Consider the following 22,517-nt stretch of genomic DNA (forward strand, 5'->3'; position numbering starts at 1 on the left):
ACTATAGAGAGAATTTCTACAATCTTAAAAATAAATTAGTTTTAGCCTCAAAGACTATTATATTACTAAAAGGATATCCCAAACTATTTTAAGTCCTGTAAACTTTTGTTGAGAAGTTCAGAAACATACCCTTAAATGTTCAAATCACCAAATTCTTCTGTAAGACAAAAGCATCTAAATACTATTTATATATTTTTACTTATTCATCAATCAATAGATATTTATTGAGTGCACTATTCTGAATCCCGAGGGGTATAACACCATCAACAAGACCAAGTCCCAACCCTCATGGTATTTATGTCCTAGTTTGTGAGATAGACACTGTAAACAAATGTAGCATAATAGTTGAGCATTCAGGAAAACTAGCCCAAATCCATATTTTTGCTCCACCATTTACAATTTATGTGAACGTGGATAAGTTATTTAACTTTTGTGTTAAGTAATTATACTGGAGATAAAAATAAGCATAATTTAATGTAGTGATTAGTATATTTACAGGAAAATACATTTTTCTATATAATCAAGACTATCAGCGAATAAAAAAGTTAATCTCAGCATCTTTAAAATTATACTGTGAATATAGATTTATAACTATCACACTAAAGAACTCCACTGATCAAATGCGAAAAATACCAGAAAAATCGAAAATCTTACGTACAGGGTGAATTGTACATAATAATTCATTATGTACAGAGTGAATAATTCATTCTCAGGAAGCATCAAAGTTTTGGGAACCTCATAGCACAACACTATCCGCAGTACAGTTTTATCTCTAACAACTCAAAACTGGAGAGAAAATCTATATGACTTTATGGAAAAAAAAATTAAATCTAGCAATGCAAAGAAACACCTGTGTCACGGATTAAAAGAAATTAGGGTGAAACTTTGCTGTTTTCCTAAAAGGGTTTATTTTAAGACACTCTCCTTGAGTATATCCTTCATAATTGTTCTTATGAATCTGGAACTGTGAAATCTTTGGAATGATTTTTGACAAGCAGTCCCCTGCTTGTCCTTATCAGAAATAGGACGTGATATCAGTAAAAATAAAAATTGTTCTGGCAATTTGGGCTCACAAATGGAAGTCTGTAGGCACGATAATTTGGGGGTAATAACTCCCAGTGTTTTGATTTATAGATTTAAAAAATTGTGTAAAATGAAGACATGTGCAGCGATGTTTATTGGGATGCAAAGGTAAGGAGGCAGAATTTAGCCATTATAATTCAGTTATGTATGAAGTCTTTGCATTTCTCAAAAGGTAAAGGAGTAAAGTGGATAACTCTGAGGGTTTCCTAAAGGCACATCAGCCTAATGTCATAATACAAAGGTTAGTTTTGTGGATATTTTCCCCTCTCCCTGAGTTGAAACATCCTAAAGCTATATCAATAAAAACCTCTTTCTCCGGCTTCTGCACAAGCGAAGTCAGAAGAAAGCCCTTCAAAATCAATATTTCAGGGTTGGTGGTACTTCTGCTCCATAAAAGCAAGTTGTTTTGATTAAATATACTAAAATAGTTTCCCAATTCAACTTTTTTTTAAAAATCAAGCTAATAAAATACGCAAGCTCATTTGGGAGCAAGGCGTTAGAGAGGAGAGATGCCGAGTTTTCACTTATCACTTTTAATTATAGTTATATTCTACTTTTGGACCTTTTTTACTTTCCCATTTTACAAAATTAAAAATACCAAAAGTTTACTTTATTTCCTGATATAATTTTAACTGGCATGTAATTGTTTCCAAAAATGGATGTATATAAACAACTATTTGTTATTGTTTTGCCCTTTTCCTCTAAATTGTACCTTTAAAAAATACATAAACTATACATCTCTGTGTTAACTTATTATAGTCTTATTGTCAATGGGTTCCCCCCACTTTCTTTTACCAATTATAATATTAGAAAATCAAGTGGCTCTTCCCTGTCAAAATAAAGATGTGTATAAAACATTTACAAATGTACAGAAGAAAACACAGCAAACAAACATACCCTCCTAAACACACACCACCGTCATTTGATACATGTGATTCTAATTGCTCAACTAGCTAAGAGTTCCTACCGCTTTTGGGAATTACTTATCTTGATATTTTGGAAGACCAGTTCCCAAAAAGAGAATTCCGTTGTGACTTAGCAATCTCACAAAGCTAATGTCAAAATAACACCACAAATGAGTGGACATGTTTTTCAACCTACTTGAAAGCAGCTAGACACCATGCATTTTTCCAGATACTATATGCAATCAGCTATGATTACTGTACGAATAGCTTAGCCACATTCTTAACTAGTTTCTTCACTTAAAAGTGGGGAAACAGGAAAACCAAGAATAATTACACAACTTTAGACTTTTGTTTGGTTATTTTAAAGTTAGGGGCCTCAGAGTCATCTCATAATGAGGGAATTCTTCTAATTATCTGCAGAACTCTAATAAAAGAAGGGGGCAGAAAATGAAACTTTGGACCCGATGCTGTGTTCTTGAAGCTTTTTACAATACTATGTCCATTCTGAAAACCATAGAAAAGATAGTAAATGAATAAAAGAAACAGAGAACAGGTAAAATCTCAAAGAGATAAAAAGAGGAAGCCAAACATCACAACAAAAATTAACAATAATCAGCCCAGAATGAGAATGGTAACAGTCTTCGCTACTATGATGACCCCTGATTGCTCCTGACAACAGAAACTTAAAAATCATTTGAGCCCTATCAACAGTAGACTTTGCCACCTCACCTTTAAATAAAAAGTGTCAGTATATACTTGCCATTATTTTTTAATTACCAAACCAGGATATATTCTGATTACAGTGATCATACTTCCATAAGCCACTACAGTTTCAATTAATAGTGATTAAAATCACACTTAAATATTCTGGAATTTCTAGGACTGCAAGAAATCAGATTTCTAAGTTGTATAATACTTTCTATTTTTGGATAAGTCTACATACTTTTGGAAAGCATAAAATATATGCATATTTTCTAGACATATTCAAGATGCTCTTCTTTCTTACAAATTTAAATGTCCTGTTTCTCACTTGCATTTCCTTCTTTGGAAATAACTAAAATAACACTGCTCTTAACTTTGAAACTGCTGTTTTACCATAAAATTAATATTATCCAATTTAGCCTAATAAAGTACAAAATCCAAAAAAGTATGCCAAAAGAAAACATGACTTAGATTCAGATAAATTTGATCATACTCCAAGCAAAATAATTCCATATGACAGAATACAACTTTCATTTAACCTGGGTTGTTACTTCTGTTCTCTAAAATTAGCATCAGACGATGCTATATGCATCTTAGTTGTTAACAAATAATAAATACCAATAAATCTTTTCCTAAATAATATGCTTCTTCTGGGACATATGTGTACCCCTTTTTATTTTGTAAGGAAATACATTTAAGGCATTTCCATCTAGGTTTTGGCTAGCTGACTACTCTGTTACTAGTTTGTACTCTAAATATTGCCCCAATTTTTATTTTACATTTGATATGTCAACACTGAAAATGTCTTCATCCTAATGAATACTATTTCTCTACTTTTACTGAATAAACAAAAATCTCCCATGAACTTGCAATGCTGAGTTCTTGATAGGCTCCTCAAGTTTATACTCCGATTTCCATCTTTTCAACTTTTATGGTATTTTAAGCAAATTTTAATACAAGGATCTATGCCACTCCTTCAATCAACAAAATTTAAGGTGTATGTTTCTGTTATAAGCACTTTGCTAGGTGCTGGCAATACAATCAGATTCTGATATTTCAAATATTTTTACAATGCAAATTGGTCACATTTTGTTATCCATCTTTCCAATTTATTTTGCAAACAGTTAATATTATACTCATGTAAATACCTTTTCTGTAAATTTTAAACATATGCTCATATAGTCACTTAACCTTTATCTCTCCTTACGGAAAATACCACTTTTTGTTTTTCTTGCCTTAATTCAGCAATGATTTAGTATACTAAATATCTACCAGTGACTTTCCCACCTTCCTTCAACCTGCCTTTAAAAGGAACAATGGTCTTCAAGGGCTAGATACAAATGATACCTAAAATAACAGCAATAGCAACGAGGTATTGTATTCTTTTTTTTTTCTTTTTTAACATCTTTATTGGAGTATAATTGCTTTACAATGGTGCGTTAGTTTCTGCTTTATAACAAATAAATCAGTTATACATATACTTATGTCCCCATATCTCTTCCCTCTTGTGTCTCCCTCTCCCCTACCCTCCCTATCTCACCCCTCTAGGTGGTCACAAAGCACCAGCTGATCTCCCTGTGCTATGCGGCTGCTTCCCACTAGCTATCGATTTTACGTTTGGTAGTGCATATATGTCCGTGCCACTCTTTCACTTTGTCCCAGCTTACCCTTCCCCCTCCCCATAACCTCAAGTCCATAAAGTCTACGTCTTTATTCCCATCTTGCCCCTAGGTTCTTCATTACCTTTTTTTTTTTTTTTAGATTCCATATATATGTGTTAGCATACAGTATTTGTTTTTCTCTCTCTGACTTACTTCACACTGTACGACAGACTCTAGGTCTATCCACCTCACTACAAACAACTCAATTTCGTTTCTTTTTGTGGCTGAGTAATATTCCATTGTATATATGTGCCACATCTTCTTTATCCATTCATCTGTTGATGGACACTTAGGTTGCTTCCATGTCCTGGCTATTGTAAATAGAGCTGCGATGAACATTTTGGTACATGACTCTTTTTGAATTATGGTATTCTCAGGGTATATGCCCAGTAGGGGGATTGCTGGGTCATACGGTAGCTCTATTTTTAGTTTTTTAAGGAACCTCTATACTGTTCTCCATGGTGGCTGTACCAATTTACATTCCCACCAACAGTGCAAGAGGGTTCCCTTTTCTCCACACCCTTTCCAGCATCTATTGTTTGTAGATTTTTTTTATTTATTTGTTTGTAGATTTTTTGATGATGGCCATTCTGACTGGTGTGAGGTGATACCTCATTGTAATTTTGATTTGCATTTCTCTAATGATTAATGATGTTGAGCATTCTTTCATGTGTTTGTTGGCAATCTGTATATCTCCTTTGGAGAAATGTCTATTTAGGTCTTCTACCCATTTTTGGATTGGCTTGTTATTTTAATATTGAACTGCATGAGCTGCTTGTAAATTTTGGAGATTAATCCTTTGTCAGTTGCTTCTTTTGCAACTATTTTCTCCCATTCTAAGGGCTGTCTTTTCATCTTGTTTATGGTTTCCTTTGCTGTGCAAAAGCTTTTAAGTTTCATTAGGTCCCATGTGTTTATTTTTATTTCCATTTCTGTAAGAGGTGGGTCAAAAAGGATCTTGCTGTGATCTACGTCACAGAGTGTTCTGCCTATGTTTTCCTCTAAGAGTTTGATAGTTTCTGGCCTTACATTTATGTCTTTAATCCATTTTGAGTTTATCTTTGTGTATGGTGTTAGGGAGTGTTCTAATTTCATTCTTTTACATGTAACTGTCCAGTTTTCCCAGGACCACTTATTGAAGAGACTGTCTTTTCTCCACTGTATATTCTTGCCTCCTTTATCAAAGATAAGGTGACCATATGTGCATGTGTTTATCTCTGGGCTTTCTATCCTGTTCCATTGATCTATATTTCTGTTTTTTAAGTGTGCAGTGTTTTAGGATGAGGTAATTCTCCTTGTTAGTGATGTGGGTTGCAAATTAGCAAAGGTTGGCTTTTTCACTGCCATGAAGTCAACAGAGGCTATAAATAGAACAAAGTATGCGACAAATTCTATAATACAAATAATGCGATTAAAACCTACCTGCAGAAACTTAGGCAGAAGATGGTCTGATTCAATGCCAACATATATGTGCAGCAACTCCAAGAGGGAAATAGATTGGCAAAGTCGCATGACAAGTCCAATTGCATAAAAAGTGTCAACCATTGAATCTGTGTCCAGTGAATTAAAAAGACAGACATGGTAAGTAAAACATAGATCACAACCCAAATCTATAAAGCACTTTGAAATACAGTAGAGACTCCTTACTTCCTTTTTCTTACTACATGTGAGAAATTTCCTAAATAGATTACTAAATTACAAAGACTATGTACAAAGAAAGCACTTTATATCATTGTACATTTTAATTGCTCCTCTTCCAGAAAGGATTTAAAACTTGAAAAAGAAGGCTCCATGGCCAAAGCTAAAGCATTTATTCCCCATTTATGAGATTCTAAAGCAATCCCAGCATAAAAGTAAACAGATAGACTCTAGACTACACCAGTGAAAACAGGCTGGAAGTGAGTTTATTAAAGAAGCTGTGGTGCCCACACACAGAGATGAGAAAATACTATTTCAGAGAAGCTTTATGGAAATGAGATTAATGATGCCATGATATCAAATAACATCTTATGTGTATCTAGCATTTATGGCTCATACATATGTAGTTAGTGCTTTCTGAATTTCTGTGAGTTTTAAACACTGGAACTTGGGCCCACTGCAGAGGGCCCAAAACAAATACTGCATTTGGAGAGAGCTGAAATGGGAGGCAAACAAATGTTCGTCTAAATAGGATAAATGTGTTGGTTTAAATTTTAAATTGAAATTCTGCCATGTTAAGAATCTTCTAGGGAAGTCTTTGTTGTTTTCACTCCCTAGTGATCATTCACATGATAATAATTTATCAACCACAAAGGGTGTCTCTTCTCAGCAGCTCTATGAGATAGACATTATTATCATCCCCATTTCACAGATGATTCCTGAGGCATAGACAGTCCATGCTCTTATCCATGGCCCTGCACTTGCTGTAAGAGAATTATCAGTCACGCGGCTCCTTGAAGGAAGAAAGTAGCAGACGTTACTAGTCCAGGTGCTCGAGTGCTGTTGAGCTACTTAATTTATACATTGATTCAGGAACTGTACTGAACCCCACATAGTTCTTTTCAGCCTGCCTTCCATATGAATGGGTTGTGTTTCTTTAATAATATGTAGCTTTTATAATTATAATGGCAGGATAACAATTAAGAAATAAGTACACTGCTGACTAAGGCACTTTTCCTACTGGAAAGGCCACGCAGCATAAGAAAGAGTTCATGCCTTGTTACTCATGTTGTGAATGACCTATAATATGCCCTCAAAGCCACAGCTAACTTCCAAGGTCTAGAAGTTATGTTTTTTCCTAAAAATATAAGGGAAGTTTTCCTAAACCCTGTGTTTTCCTCTGCTTGAGGACTCCCAACACTCATAGTTGAAATTCAAGCCTCAGGCTGTATCTTTGGAGGTTCTTAACAAAGTCAAGAATTTATCTGTAGATTTGCAGTAATGAAAAAGCAACATTTATGGTGCCACAGAAGTAGATTAATTTTCTGAGGATACATAAGTCTGAATTAATGAGCACAGCATGACTTTTCCCAGATATATCCTAGATGTTTGTTTTTAGCTGAAACCAGCAGTTGCTCAAATTGTCAAGTCATGCAACAGTTGTAAACTGTGATGACACTTACCCGTGTGGGGATGGAACGTGAAAAGAATGTTATTTTGACAGTCAGAATGTTAAATGACAGTGATTCATTTCTTGGAAAACTGAAATGCATTTAAAATCTTTACTTTTTAGGAAAGTGGAGGAAACTTATGACTTAAACCATTAATGCTAACTCCCATATAGGTGATGAGTCATCTACAAAGTGTGTCATTTTATTATGGACACACTGCCCTTTAAAGGGATCAACTAGAAGCCTGGGGAATATAAAGTTTGTCTTTCATTTGTTAGTAGTTTCCAGTTATCTGAAACCTGGGGAATAAAAAACAGAAGAATTGGTTAATTCCTGATTTCTCTGCAAAAAATGTTTTACTGGAATTTACGGATTTCCACAACACACACCAAATCTGCTAAGGTTTGGTGCAGAACCAAAAAGGAAGAGTGAAATGGCACCACCCCAATGCCATGTCTATGTTTTCAGGGCAAATGCCTACTCAGGGGGAAGCCACATACCTTTCCCTCATCTTACCTCCCCCCCTCCTCCAAAAAGGTTTTGGTTTTTGCAGTAAGAACAAAGTATGCTTACTGAAAAATATGGTCACTACACTTTAGAGAAGTGAAGGCTATTAGGTGCAGTTCATAGAAGTTAAAAAAATTATTATAACCAGGACTAGGTGAAAACGAGGATTGAAAGCTAAAAATCCAAAACTGTTTTGGGCTTTTACCTTTTCCAAATGAAAAGAATCTGACTGTCATATTTGTGAATATCCATGAGTGGCCACAGAACTGGATTAAGTAGTAGATGAAAAGATAGGCATTCTTCCTATACCTACAATAAATACAGGAAAATACTTCATTTAAACATATTAAACACTTCCTTTATAATCACCCTTTCAGCATTATACTCATCTTTTCACTAACTTACTGGCCAATCTGAGCAAGCAAGAGACAACTATTCCATATCAGAGTCTTTTACTTGGTTACCCCTCTAAACCCCATCAGATTTTGAAAGCACACACTATCTGTTAAAGTAACCATCCTGAGTTTGTTTAAAGACAAATATGGTTCTATTTCAAAATCCACTTTCATCTTTGATAAACCTCTAACCTTGCTGCTCCCCAAGGAATAAAAGTAAGCATTGCAAAGTAGGCTTTGAATATTTTTGAAAAGAAAATATGGATGGAGAGGGGCTGATGTGGTCGATATGTGTCCCTGCTAAGTGCAGAACTTGAACTTGATAACTAGTTTATAGTTAACAAGAGGGGAGTAGCAATGGTGGCATTCCCAGGTGGTGGATAATTCAATCATGGGACACACCTGACTTCTGAATGCTTTATGTGATTGGGGACAGTGTCTCACCACTGCCTATTATATTTTGCAAGAGCAGATAGCTTCCTTCACCAGACACACAGAGAAAGCAGTTTAGTCACTTGGGCCAGATATGGGAAGTCAAGTTGGCTTTTAAAATGGGTTGCTGGGGAGATGACTAAGAGAAGACTGACAGATAAACGTTTGAGGGAGTTAGAGAAAGCACCGTTTGAAGCGTTGCCTCTGGTTTCGGAAAAGCGGTGGGAGTGGCCCTGCCCAGGGTAGACAAGATTTTTCTCCTAGTTGGAGATGTGAAACCTCTAGGAAATAAGGCAAATACGTTGGGAAGCAGATACAGTGTAGCTTGATGATTTTACTTGGGCACCCCTACAGATGACTCAAGTACTACTAAATGAGTGGGGAAGAGGAATTCCTCCCTCAAACCTACAGCAGAATCACATGGTGTGTGGGTTAAACTTACACATCCCAGGCTCTACCCTCGTACCACTGGATCAGTTTTTCTGGAACTGGGCCCTGAAATCTACACGTGTGATTGGTGTTTCTGCAGCAAGTAGAGAAAGTCAAGGGAAGGGCTCCAGGTCGGCGGAGGGGGAAGAAAGAAAAAGACGGCAAGAGAGAGCACAAAAGGAAGGGTGGACACGCAGCCTGTCCTTCCATTTCCTCAGCTATAAAATGGGGGAAATAAGTTACTCTTAGGATTGTCGAGACAACTGAATTAGCTAATACCTGTCCAGAGCCTCACGGAGTGTGGGCCCTAAGTTTGCTCGGGCGCTGGCCGGTGCTCCCCCAGCTCATCAGTATCGGCACCACCCACCGCCCCGTTCCCCACCCTCACCCCCGGCGGCCCCTCCTCCCGTACCCCCTCCTCTCCCTGCTCTGCCGAGCGTCCTACCTGGGCTGCAGCCAGGCGGGCAGCTCCACGGGTCCCATGGGCCGCCGTCTCCAGGCCCTCCACGCCGACCGTGAAGGAACACCCGCCAGGAGCGCCGGAGGGGAGGCCGGACGGCCGGGCGCGGAAGGGCGGGGCCTCTCCTCACGCAGCAATTTACCAAAAAAAAAAAAAAAAAAAAAAGCAAAAAGGCGCGGCAGGTGCCCGAGGCTGGGCCGGCCTGGCGGGGGCCCTAACACACCCCAGTCCCAAGTTAAGGTGCACCAGGCTCCTTACCCGGCTTCCTAATCTTTGTGTTGAGACTCCGTTGCCGCCTCGTAGAAATTAACGGACCCTAACCCCTGACCCCGGAAGCGCGCAGTCAAGCCATCCCAAAGCCTGCTGGGATGCGTGAGCCCCAGGTGCCGCCTCTCATTACCCTCACCTGTGAGAGCGGTTAGGCTAGGACGATTGTGAGCAGGCCTTCCCTGACACTTTTTCAGCCAAGAGGCATGATTCCTCAGTATCAGACATCCTTGCCCTCTCATTTCTCCTGGGTCCTCACTGATGCTTGCAAATCCTTTTATTCACGTTGTGTTCATCTCCCTATCCTTTGCCCAGCCCTCAGAAACCTCCTGATCACTCAGGCCTATGGCATCACTCTCTCCTTCATGCTCTGGTGACCCACTTGCTACTTTGCTGATAAGATCCAGACCATCTTCCAGCTTCTCTGCCTTCTAAGGGAAATATCCCCAAATAAATTTAAAACAAAACAAAAAGCCAAGAAAGCACTTGCAAGTAAGCAAGACCATATACCCGATTTGGGGAGTTGGAAGGTAGTATCCCCATTTTAGCTAAAGGGAGCTGAACCTTTAAAAAATATGTTAAGGCGCTTGCCGCAGGTCACATGACTGATAAATGGCAGTATTAGAACCTCAAGGTTTTTTGTTTTTGTTTTTCCATTAGGCTAGCTATAGTTTCCTTCCTCCTAGTCCATTCTGACCTGGTACCTCATCTCTCCATTTCTCTGCACCTTCCCTCACCCCCTGCCCTGGGTCAGAAGTTCATCCCTCTCCTGCATTCACCAGTCCCTTCTCAAAGTCATTCCATCAGTTATTACCCACACCTTCTTGCATCTCCATCCTGTCCTTTCCACTGGCTTTCACCACAGTTTAGGAACATCTTCAAATCTCTCCCACCCTAGAATTACACATTTTATTCTTTCTGCTTCTCTCTGGACGTAGTTTTCTCTCTCCTTTTTCTCATAACTCCCTGCCCACTCTCATAATCAGACGCTTCCTTATTTCTTACCATCTTCCTGGTCCATAACACCTTACTATTTAACTTTCCTTCCCAACACTCTCCAGAAACTGTTCCCTCAGGGAGGCTGCCTTGATTTCTTCCCTGAGTCCCCGTTCTGCACCCACTGTGTAGATGACCCCACACAGTTCTTGCTCTTGGGGAGAATTTGATGTAAAGAGGAAACTGATTTACAAGCAAACACTGGTGGCTAAGCAGTCATCAATGTCATCAGTGCCCAGGCCAAGCAGCGAGAGAGGAATAAGGTCCTGGATGGACTGGAGTGGGGCGAGAGGAGAAGGCAGAAAGCGACCCTTTATCATAAAACACAGACCCTGCATCTACATCCTCCCGCCTCCTCCCCTTCCACAAGTCTACTGCATTTACCACCTTCACCTCTCTTCCCTGTGCCTCTGCAACTCTGAATGTTAGACTTTTCTCGCCTTCTGTCCTTTCTCTCTCTCTAGACGCCTCCTCTTCTCCAGCTCTATTTCCTCTCAGGTCTGCCCTGGGCCATCTTTTCCCTTTGCCTCCATGTTATTCATCAGCACAGACATCTCCCCACATGGCTTTATCTCCACGCAGATAATGGCTAACTCTATTATCTTCAGCCTCTCTTGTTTTTTTTTAATGAATACTAGTTCTGGCCTTTCAGCAGCTTCTGGATATTTCTGCATGAAAATCCCATTGTAACTTCCAATTGAATCTATTTAAAATAAGCATACTGTCTTTCCTCCCATATCATTATCTAATTTCCTACAGGGAGACCACGGTTTTCCTAGTCATTCGGGTTTAAAATTTAGGAGTCATCATTAAGTCTCCCCATCCAATCTAATTCTATTGATAGAATTATTCTGTTGAGATCACTAGCATTCTACTTCTGTTCCTTATACCCAGAACCCGGGTAAAGGAGACCCAAAAAGAGCTCCTTTTTACTTGCCAAAGAACAAACAAACAAAAAACCTTTCAAATTAAGAAGTTAGGGAATTCTACCTTGTTTTCCAAGGAATCAGTGCAGAGGGAGCTTATGAGAGAACATTTTGAGTAGGAAGTGCATTTCTCCCTTTTCGTTGGCAGGGCCTTAGGGCAGGTCCTCTTCAGGTCCTGCCAGCATTACCAAGGCAGACTTCACCAGCCTCCCTGCCTCCTGTCTCTCCTCCTTCTACCCAGACTACCATACATTAGTTGAAGCCTGCTGGAAGTATTTCTTAAAACACAGTCCTGATCCAGCCATTTTTTTCTGGTTGAAATTCTTTGTGGTTCTCTGCTGCCTGTTACAGTCATATCTCATCTTGCCTCTAAGCCGGTCATACACTGACATCTCATACCACCCTATCCCCCACCAATTACAGCAACTCACCATTTCATGACCACACCAGGCATTTTCTGATCATCATGTGTACCTATGTGAAACTTTTCTCCTCCTTTGAATTTCTCTTCTACTTCTTCCCCTTCATCCCAATATTTACCTGTCAAAGTTCTACTCATTCTTTAAAGCCCTTCCCAGAGCTTCTTCTGGGAGCTGCACTGGTCTAATGGATGTCTATGATGGCACTTACCTTAAGATATTTTTACTGGGGTTCCTGCCTACTCAACTAAATTGTGAATTCCCAGAGGGCTCTACCTCTTACTTACAGTAAGAATTTGACATACTTTAACTTCTATGAACAAAGTCTCTTTTGCCAAAACTACATGATTCTTGGGAGGATTGAATAGGAAAATGTATAGATGAAAATGTGTAAAAGTACCTAGTACGTTGCTTGGCATGATAGGTATCCAAAAATGTCAATTGTCTACTTGTACAGGAGAAGTCAGAGGTCGGGATAGTTCAAGTAACTCAAAGTTAACATGTTCTTGCCTTTAGAAGGAACTTTAACACTATTTGAATATGTCAGTGTTGTTTTCCTTGGGAAAATGTTTAAAGTTGTTTTCATCCCTATGAGCACCATTTGGGAAACTAAAGCCTTGAAATACATTTCATGGCAGTAGCAGATTAGCTCAAGAATTTTTTAAACCATACATAAAATGTAATAAGCTACACTATTTCACAATGATCTTCAGAGAAATTAAATCCAGTGGTTGAATATCCTGAGTTTGGACATTTAACCATCCATCTATCCATCACCCTGTTCCTGCATTTTTTTCCCTCCCATTCCTTGGCAATCCCATTTTTGAATGTCAATACTTCATGTGATATTCACTGAGAGCAGAGATGCTGGAAAAGTGCCCCATTGCCCCCTTCTTCTTCCATTACCTACAAAGGGCACTATAAGGATACAGTTATACTCTGATAACTTTCAATTCTAGATTTCCTTTTTATTTCAACCACCTGGAATTTTCAGGGATCACACTCCCAATCCCAATCCCATAGCACAATTTGGAAATTTCACAAGCTGCTAGATCCATACATAACCCTAGAGATTATGTTGTCCAATCTTCTTGTTTCAAAGGCACCAAAACTCTAGTTAAAGCTAGGCTGAGATCTCTTTCCACAGCATTGTGCAAAATTTCAGCTGTATTTGCCCAGTTATCTTATCTCACTTGGGCATTAATCATAAATAGTCATCTATTGTAATCTTTGCCTGGACACGCTCTCAGCCTCTATTACCACTCTTTTTCAGCTGATCCAAAGCATTGTTTTTACTTCTCTGCTAGAACTTTAACTATTCATCCTTTAAATGTCTTCCGCCTTTGTGACTCCATTTAAATGGCCATCCTTAGAGTTTGTAATGATTTCTTATCTGCTATTAGAAATAATCTTTACCGCATAGATAACTTTTAAGACCATTGTAGAGATGGTTAATTGTTTTATATTGCTGGTATAAAAGTCTTATTCCATATGGCTGGAGATCGCATGAGTGATATCTATCAGATTACCTGTGAGATAGGGTGAATCTGGTCTTGTGCTGGATCCCAGCCCCCAAGAAGGAGCATCCTCTCAGACTAGTCTGAGGGGCAAGAGTGGCACTGAATAGACGACAAGTAGAATTCAGTCAAGCAAGAACAGAAAAAACTGCTTTACTGGTGCCCAAATCAGAGAATAGCCGGGTAAGGGAGCCACCAGGAGACAGAAATTTAGAACAAAATTTGGACTGATCTTGATTAATCCTAACTGATGATTTTGTTAGCTCCGGCTTGCCTTTACAGGGCTGGGTGATCTCCTCCCACATTTCAAAAAGTCCAGATATGAGCCTTAATTTTTTAAAAATTATAAATCCTTTCTCTATAAAAGCAATAATCAGTTTAAAAAAATAGAATTATAATTTCATTCACAATAGTAACAAAACTAAAGATACCTAGAAATAAAGAAGAAACATACAGATTCTTTAAGAAGGAAGTTATAAAATCTTATTGTCGAATATTAAAAAATGAAACAAATGGAAACATGCTCTTGAATGGAGTCCTTAATGTCCTCCAAATTTAAATTTTCTCCAATTAATCTATGAATGGAAGGAAATTGCAATTAGAATCATAAGAAAAATTTTTTACTGAATAAAGTAATCTTAAAGTCCATACAGAGAAAGAAATTTCTAAGACTAGCCAAAAAATTAATTAAAAGAGGAATAGTGAGGAGGATATACATTACTAGGCAATAAAGTACAAGACATTGTATTGATATAGGAACAAACAAACTGAACAATAGAAGACAATCAAGATCCCAGGAATGGATTTCAACATATATAGGAATTTAATGTTTGACAAACTGAAATTTCAATTCCGTGAGAAAAGGCTCACTTAGTTAATAAATGGCTGGTACACCTGTTTAATCCATCTGGAGGAAAATGTTGGAATGCTATCACACACCACATACAAAAGTAAATTCCCAGTGGATTAAAGAATTAAGTGTATAGAAAAATCAGTAAAAACAACTTATAAAATTTAGATGATTATTTGGACACCCTGGGTGTTAGGAAGAGCTGTTCACCAAAACAGGATTATAGAAAAATGTTTTTGTATGGCAAAAGATATCAAAACAGTGCCAAAAGATTAAAATTATATTTGTATTACTGGGATGAACCTAACACTTAGTCATGATATATCATCCTTTTTATATGCTAGTGGATTTGTCTGCTAATATTTTGTTAAGCTTGAAGTCTGCTTTGATATTAATATAGTTACTCCAGATTTCTTATGATATGTGTCTGCATGGTGCATCTTTTTCCATCCTTTTACTTTTAGCCTATCTTTTTCTTTATATATGAAGTGTAAAAAATAAAAAATTTAAAAATTAAAAAAAATAAAGTATATCTTTTGTAGACAGTATATCATTGGGTCTTACTTTTATATCCAGTCTATAATCTCTGCCTTTTAATGAAAGTATTTAGTTTACACTTAATGCAGTTATTGCTGTGGTTGGGTTAATATCTCCCATCTTGCTATTTGTTTTCTAATTGCTTTTTCAATCTTTTTTCCTCCTTGCCTGGCATTTTTGGAATTATCAAGTACTTTGGGGAATTTCATTTCATGTCCTATATTGGCTTTTCAGCTATAGTTTTGTTTTATATTTTAGTGGTTGCTCTAGGAATTATCATATACATCCTTAACTTATTATAATCTACATTGAGTTAATATTATACCACATCACATATATTATAAAAAAATTAAAGCAGAATTCTTCCATTTTTCCTTTCCATTAGTTCTGCTATTTCTGTATTCTGCCATATATTTTACTACTACATATACTATAAATCCCACAATAAATTTTCATTTTTTAGAAAGTTAATTGTCTTTTAAATAAATTTTAAATAAGGAGGAAAGACCTTTACCTTTACTACATATTTACCATTTTTTGCAATTCTTCATTCCCTCACATAGATTCCTATTTTCTATCTATCATTTCTCTTTATGCTTAAGAACTTCTTTTAGTATTTCTTCTAATACAGGGCTTACAGCAATGAATTATCTGTTTCTGTCTCTATTTCACCTTATTTTGAATGATATTTTTACTCTCTATAAAATTCTATGTTTCCACATTTCCTCCTTTTAATTTCTTTTACTGTTAGTATTTTTTGCTCTAATACAATTAAATTGCATCTAATTTTTGTGGACCTTGTGACCCAGGGCAGGTGTGATATAAGAAGAACTTGAGCCTAAACATGTATATATATTTTTATTACTTCATTTCTTAGGTATAAAATAATTTCAGACTGTCTTGCCATTGTGGTGCCCTTGGTGTAAAGATCTGTTCATATTTAACAGACACTAAGGTGTGTATGAAGAAAGGTTTGGGAGTTTTATTCTAATTCTGATGAGGTGTAGAGCTCAAAGCAAATTATTTACTCATGTGAAGCCATTTTGCTTCATTTGTAAAATGAAGTAAATAAACTGACTTATGTTTATAAGAACTGTGACCAAAATAAGACCAGATAATGATATTCGTAATTATAATAATTACAATGATAGCTAAATACATCGAGAGCTGACTATTGCTAGTCTCTATTCTAAACACCTTATGTGATTTAACTGATTTGCTCCTCCAGCAAAGCTACGATGATGTAATATTAATTATTTCCATTTTACAGATGAGAAAACTAGAATACAGATAATTTTAGTAAATTATCCAGGATTTTACCACTGCCAGTAAGCAGTGAAGCTAAGATTTGAACTCAGGTGATTGAAAACTGCCTTTACACACATAACTGGTTTTCAAATGCTGAATTTAAAATTTTGCTTCAAAATCTTGGGAGGCAGAATTTACTAAACAAACAGTACATTGGCTGGTCTTTACACGAATCTAAAATCTGTCCTGGGTTCCAGAGGAGATGTTTTCCCCTTCAACTTAATTTAATTACATCTGAAGCTATTTTGACATCCATCCATCACCATCATATTTATCCAGACAGCTGTCACATTAAAGCAGTTGAATCTATCACCCTCAACTCATGGCAACTAATAGACCCTCCCTCTCCCTTGACTGTGCCTTTTGCTCCGGCTGTTGCCTTATCTGCCTCCTTCTATTTGCAGCCAAGCTGGCATGCTTTTCAGACCCTTTCTGCCTGGGTTTTCTCCTTCACTTGACATTGTTAACCACTTCCTGTGGCCACTGCTGTCCTCTACTTCTGCCCTGTCTCTTTCTCCCTCTTTGGATCTTCGTTTCACGCTTTACATCTATGATAACCTATATAGTGATTGTTTGTATGTCTGCCTCCCCATCACACTTTGAGCTTTCTGAACATGGGAATCCATGCCTTCGCTGCCCACCACCCCCACCCCACCATCTCAACCTGGCAGGACACCAAGTGAGGAGTAGCTACTCAGGAAATGGTGTTTAATGTTATTTGAAACAGCTACCATTGAGAATGTTGGCAGGTAATCCCATAACGACTCCTTGGGGATGGTAAAGAATCCTATTCCAGGAAAATCAAGGGAAGTTTTTCTCCACATCCGGGAGATTGTGCATGTTTAAAGACCCAGGGGAAGAATGCTATGGAGCACAAGTGTTTAAACTTATTTAAGAAATGGAGACGGGAAACTCCCTGGAGCAGCATTGTAGGAAGGACTCCAGGGAATGCACAGGAGAGGGAAGCAACCTCACATTCTCAGCTCTACTCTTCCTGAACTAAAGTTCCCTCTATCTCAGAGAACAAATGTGATAAAAAATTTCCTTGAACGTCAGAAACATTTTAATAGGAACATTATTAGCTCTTTAAAAAACATACTGTGTTGAAGATCTTTGGTGATTAGGCTTTAACATTTTTGGCTTTGGAGATTTGAGAGCTACATCAAAATGGGATTATTTCACCTTCAAGATGTGTGTGACCTCAGTAAGGTGCAAACCTGAATTGGACCCACCTGCTGGGAGGCTAGAGTGCAGATAGAGCTGTGTGAGTTTAGCTCCCAAGTTGCATCAGCCTCAAAGGGGGCTTACCGTATTGTATGGACCTGCCATTTGTGTGTAGCTGGGAACAGATATACGATACTGGTGTTTGAGTTTTGCTGAAGGTCTTAAGGATACAGTCCTCACAAATGTCACAGTATATTTTATTTTATTTTTTATTTTTTTTAAATTTATTTATTTTATTTATTTATTTTTGGCTGTGTTGGGTCTTCGTTGCTGCGTGTGGGCTTTCTCTAGTTGCAGTGAGCAGGGGCTACTCCTTGTTGAGGTGTGTGGGCTTCTTATTGTGGTGGCTTCTCTTGTTGTACAGCATGGCCTCTAGGTGCACGGGCTTCAGTAGTTGCAGCACACAGGCTCAGTAGTTGTGGCTCACGGGCTCTAGAGCACAGGCTCAGTAGTTGTGGTGCACGGACTTAGTTGCTCCACAGCATGTGGGATCTTCCCAGACCAGGGAGAGTATATATATATATATATTTTTTTTTTTTGCGGTATGCGGGCCTCTCACTGCTGTGGCCCCTCCCGTTGCGGAGCACAGGCTCCGGACGCGCAGGCTCAGCGGCCATGGCTCACGTGCCCAGCCGCTCCGCGGCATGTGGGATCCTCCCGGACCAGGGCACGAACCCGCGTCCCCTGCATCGGCAGGCGAACTCCCAACAACTGCGCCACCAGGGAAGCCCATGGGAGAGTATATTTTAAAAGAAGATAATGTTGATGGGTAATGAACTGAACAGAAAAATCTTTAAAATGATAACTAAACTATAATGATGTATTGTCAAAATTTGTTAAATATCTTTTTTAAAATCATAGTAATATAAAATGGATAACCAACAAGGACCTCCTATATAGCACAGGGAACTAGATATTGATAAGATTACTCAATTTCTTATAGTAATATGTAAGGGAAAACAATCTGAAAAGAATAGATATATACATGTATAACTGAATCACTTTGCTGTACACCTGAAATTAACACAACATTGTAAATCAACTATACTTCAACGAACACAAAACAAAACAAAAAAACAAACAAAAACTCATAGAAATACAAAGATCAAGTTGCAGTTAGTACTCAAGAGAACTTTTTGGTAAGGAACTCATCCCTTGAAGCTCTAGTTTCCTCATCTGTAAAGTTCTAACTTCACAGCACTGAGGTGGGAATAAATTAGATTTTGTTTGGTGTGTATTTGTGTGTATAAACATAAACACTTAGCCCAGTGCCTGGCCCAATATTATAGATGAAATTCAACAAATTATTTATTAAAATATATACTTTACAAGTATGATACACCCACTTTGGTGACAAAATAGTTCTGCGGCTAATCAATAGGAATTGACATGTTAACTCTTTCCTCATCTAACAGGTATTATCTTATCCTGACAGAAGTTATGGTGAGATAAACATCATCCTTCTTAAAATAAACTGGTCACTTGTTTTTTAAATGTTTTAGTTGATTAGGTTTTGTTATGCTTTTAAAAATCTAAGTGGCAAATAATGCAAAAATCGTTTCTTAAATTGGCTTGAAATGTAATTTTTAATAGGATATTTCAGGTTCACATTGTATTTAATTTTTCACCAAGCATTTTTATATACTGTATATAAATCCATATGTGGAATATATTCTCTACTAAATTCACTGGCAAATAAACAAAAGCTTTCTGAGCCTTTAAAAAGTGCCAAGAGAGGGCTTCCCTGGTGGCGCAGTGGTTGAGAGTCCGCCTGCCGATGCAGGGGACACAGGTTCGTGCCCCTGTCCGGGAAGATCTCACATGCCGCTAAGCGGCTGGGCCCGTGAGCCATGGCCGCTGAGCTTGCTCGTCTGGAGCCTGTGCTCCGCAACGGGAGAGGGAAAAAAAAAAGTGCCGAGAGAGGCCACACAGCCGCCGCTGGAGCCCCCGGAGGCGGCAGCCGTGGAGGCCGCGGCTGAGCCCTATGCTTCCGAGAAACTGGCGGGGGAGGCCACAGCCGAGTCAGGTCGGGTGACCGGTGGCAAAGAGCAGGGCACCGGCAAAGGGGAGGAAGATGAGCCAGAGGATCAGAGTGGAGACGAGACGCCGGGATCCGAGGCGCCGGGTGACAAGGCCGCAGAGGAACAGGTTCAAAGTCTCCACCACCCCCGGAAGAAGAGGCAAAAGGTGAGGAAGAGGATCCGATTCTTGTGAACCTGGACACGTATACCTCGGATCTCCATTTTCAGGTGAGCAAAGACCGCTATGGAGGGCAGCCACTTTTCTCAGAGAAGTTCCACACCCTTTGGTCTGGGGCAAGAAGTCACTATGGAGTGACAAAGGAGAAAGTCTGCTTTGAGGCCAAGATAACCCAGAATCTCCCAATGAAAGAAGGCTGCACAGAGGTTTCTCTCCTTCGAGTTGGATGGTCTGTTGATTTTTCCCATCCAGAGCTTGGTGAGGATGGATTCTCTTATGGTTTCAGTGGACGAGGACTCGAGGCAGAGAATGGGCAGTTTGAGGAATTTGGCCAGACTTTTGGGGAGAATGATGTCATTGGCTGCTTTGCCAATTTTGAGGTTGAAGAAGTAGAACTTTCCTTTTCCAAGAATGGAGAAGACCTTGGTGTGGCATTCTGTATCAACAAGGAATCCGTGGCTGACCGGGCCCTTCTACCCCATGTCCTCTGCAAAAATTGTGTTGTAGAATTATATTTTGTTCAGAAGGAGGAACCTTTCTTCCCACCGCCAGAAGAGTTTGTGTTCATCCATGCCGTGCCTGTGGAGGAGCACGTGCTCACTGCAGTCCCTCCCAAGACCATAGAGGAGTGTGAGGTGATTCTGATGGTGGGACTGCCTGGATCTGGAAAGACCCAGTGGGCACTGAAATATGCAAAAGAAAACCCTGGGAAAAGATACAATGTCCTGGGAGCTGAGACTGTGCTCAATCAAATAAGGACGAAGGGGCTTGAGGAGCCACAGATGGACCCCAAAAGCTGATACCTTTTAGTTCAGCAAGCTTCCCAGTGCCCTAGTAAGCTGGTCCAGATTGCTTCCCGGATAAAGAGGAACTTCATTCTTTTTTTTTTTTTTTCCCGGTACGCGGGCCTCTCACTGTTGTGGCCTCTCCCGTTGTGGAGCACAGGCTCCGGATGCGCAGGCTCAGCGGCCATGGCTCATGGGCCCAGCCGCTCCGCGGCATGTGGGATCTTCCCGGACTGGAGCACGAACCCGCGTCCCCTGCAACGGCAGGCGGACTCTCAACCACTGCGCCACCAGGGAAGCCCAGAACTTCCTTCTTGATCAGTGTAACGTGTACAACTCTGGCCAATGGCGGAAGCTATTGCTGTTCAAGACTTTCTCTCAGAAAGTGTGGTGGTCGTCCCTAATGAGGAGGACTGGAAGAAGAGGCTGGAGCTAAGGAAGGAAGTGGAGGGAGATGATGTGCCTGAGTCTATAATGCTGGAGATGAAAGGTGGGCTAAACTCTACAAGTTAGGGGTCCTGTCCTTGGTCCATGCACGCCTCACTAGAGCCTCTTAGCACCTGGAGGATTTTCCACATGTAAAGTGTAAATCTGTGGAATAAATTAATGGGTGTGATCACTTGAAGATTAATGAATGAGCAGAGTGAATGGTTAAAAAAGTGCCAAGAGATGTTTCTGAGGACACATACAGCTTTTTTTTTTTTCTTTGCGGTACGCGGGCCTCTCACCCTTGTGGCCTCTCCTGTTGCGGAGCACAGGCTCCAGACGCGCAGGCTCAGCGGCCATGGCTCATGGGACCAGCCACTCCGCGGCATGTGGGATCTTCCCGGACCGGGGCACGAACCCGTGTCCCCTGCATCGGCAGGCAGACTCTCAACCACTGTGCCACCAGGGAAGCCCACACATACAGCTTTTGATGTATACACAGGAGAGATGTGAACTCTTAATTTAGCAACAGAACTTTTGAAAGGTGGAAGCGGTAAGAGATCACAAAACCAAATGGCTACTCCCAGAGGTACCATTTCTGAGGAGTGAACTTTTCTGAGACGCTCTTTTTCTCTTCACTCAACAGGGTCAGTAAGATGCATCGGCTCTCTTAGCGTAGTGAGAGAGATGAACAAAGAGATATCTGATTGTGGGAATAGGGGAGACCACAGACTGTGGGAGAAGTTCACAATTGAAGGGAGGCCACCACTGGCCATGAGATGATCTGAGTCAGTGTGTGGTCACTGAGGCGTGAGAACCAAGGTGACTGTATTCCTTTCCAAGGGCCGTAACAAAGTACCACAGACTAGGTGACTTAAAACAACAGAAATGTTTTGTCTCACAGTTCTGGGGGCTAGAAATCCAGAATCGAAGTGTTGGCAGGACCATGTTCTATCTGAAGACTGTAGAGAAGTCTCCTTCCTTGCCCCTTTCTAACTTCTGGTGGCTGCTGGCAATCCTTGCCTTGTAGGTACATCGCTCCACTCTCTGCATCCACCTTCACATGGCCTGCTTCTCTGTGTGTCTGTGTCCAAATCCCTGAATAAACTGTGATATTGATAATGTGGCCCCAAGCCTCACATAGACTTGAAGACAACACTGAATGAATACATATCAGTGATGCATTATTTATCATTGCTGGGCTTAGGTGGAGAGCAGGAAGTCTAAGAAGGGGGAGAACTTTCTGTACCTGTCAGTGTGTCAGGTCTGGTAGGAGTGCATCTCAGGAATTCCTGCCCCACCTTTCTCCCTTTCCCTCACTTCTCCTTATCTGCCATCATCTTTATCCCAATGCTTTCCTTGGTTCTCCTTCTGTGAAATCACGTGTAATGTCCAGAATA

The 22,517-nt window shown here is 39.6% G+C and overlaps 2 protein-coding genes across 2 annotated transcripts in view; one reads left to right on the forward strand and one right to left on the reverse strand.

Annotated features, from left to right (window-relative positions):
• Nucleotides 1-9,788, reverse strand: part of HACD4 (3-hydroxyacyl-CoA dehydratase 4) — a 22,373-nt gene extending 12,585 nt beyond the window's left edge. The window contains exons 1-3 of the mRNA XM_024756157.1: nucleotides 9,649-9,788; nucleotides 8,153-8,256; nucleotides 5,774-5,901 (exon numbers count right to left, since the gene is read on the reverse strand). Of these exons, the coding sequence (XP_024611925.1) occupies nucleotides 5,774-5,901; nucleotides 8,153-8,256; nucleotides 9,649-9,686 (270 nt within the window). The 5' untranslated portion in view covers nucleotides 9,687-9,788. The remainder of the gene's footprint in view (nucleotides 1-5,773; nucleotides 5,902-8,152; nucleotides 8,257-9,648) is intronic.
• On the forward strand, nucleotides 9,685-21,900 carry LOC112407027 (heterogeneous nuclear ribonucleoprotein U-like protein 2). The gene is given in 6 exon segments (XM_024756156.1): nucleotides 9,685-9,796; nucleotides 19,620-19,853; nucleotides 19,856-20,782; nucleotides 21,003-21,074; nucleotides 21,077-21,181; nucleotides 21,764-21,900. Coding segments are annotated over 6 exon segments (1,587 nt in total).
• The last annotated feature ends 617 nt before the right edge of the window (nucleotides 21,901-22,517 follow it).

This window comes from Neophocaena asiaeorientalis, unplaced genomic scaffold, assembly GCF_003031525.2.
Source record: "Neophocaena asiaeorientalis asiaeorientalis breed wild unplaced genomic scaffold, Neophocaena_asiaeorientalis_V1.1 scaffold1013, whole genome shotgun sequence".
Lineage (NCBI taxonomy): Eukaryota > Metazoa > Chordata > Mammalia > Artiodactyla > Phocoenidae > Neophocaena > Neophocaena asiaeorientalis.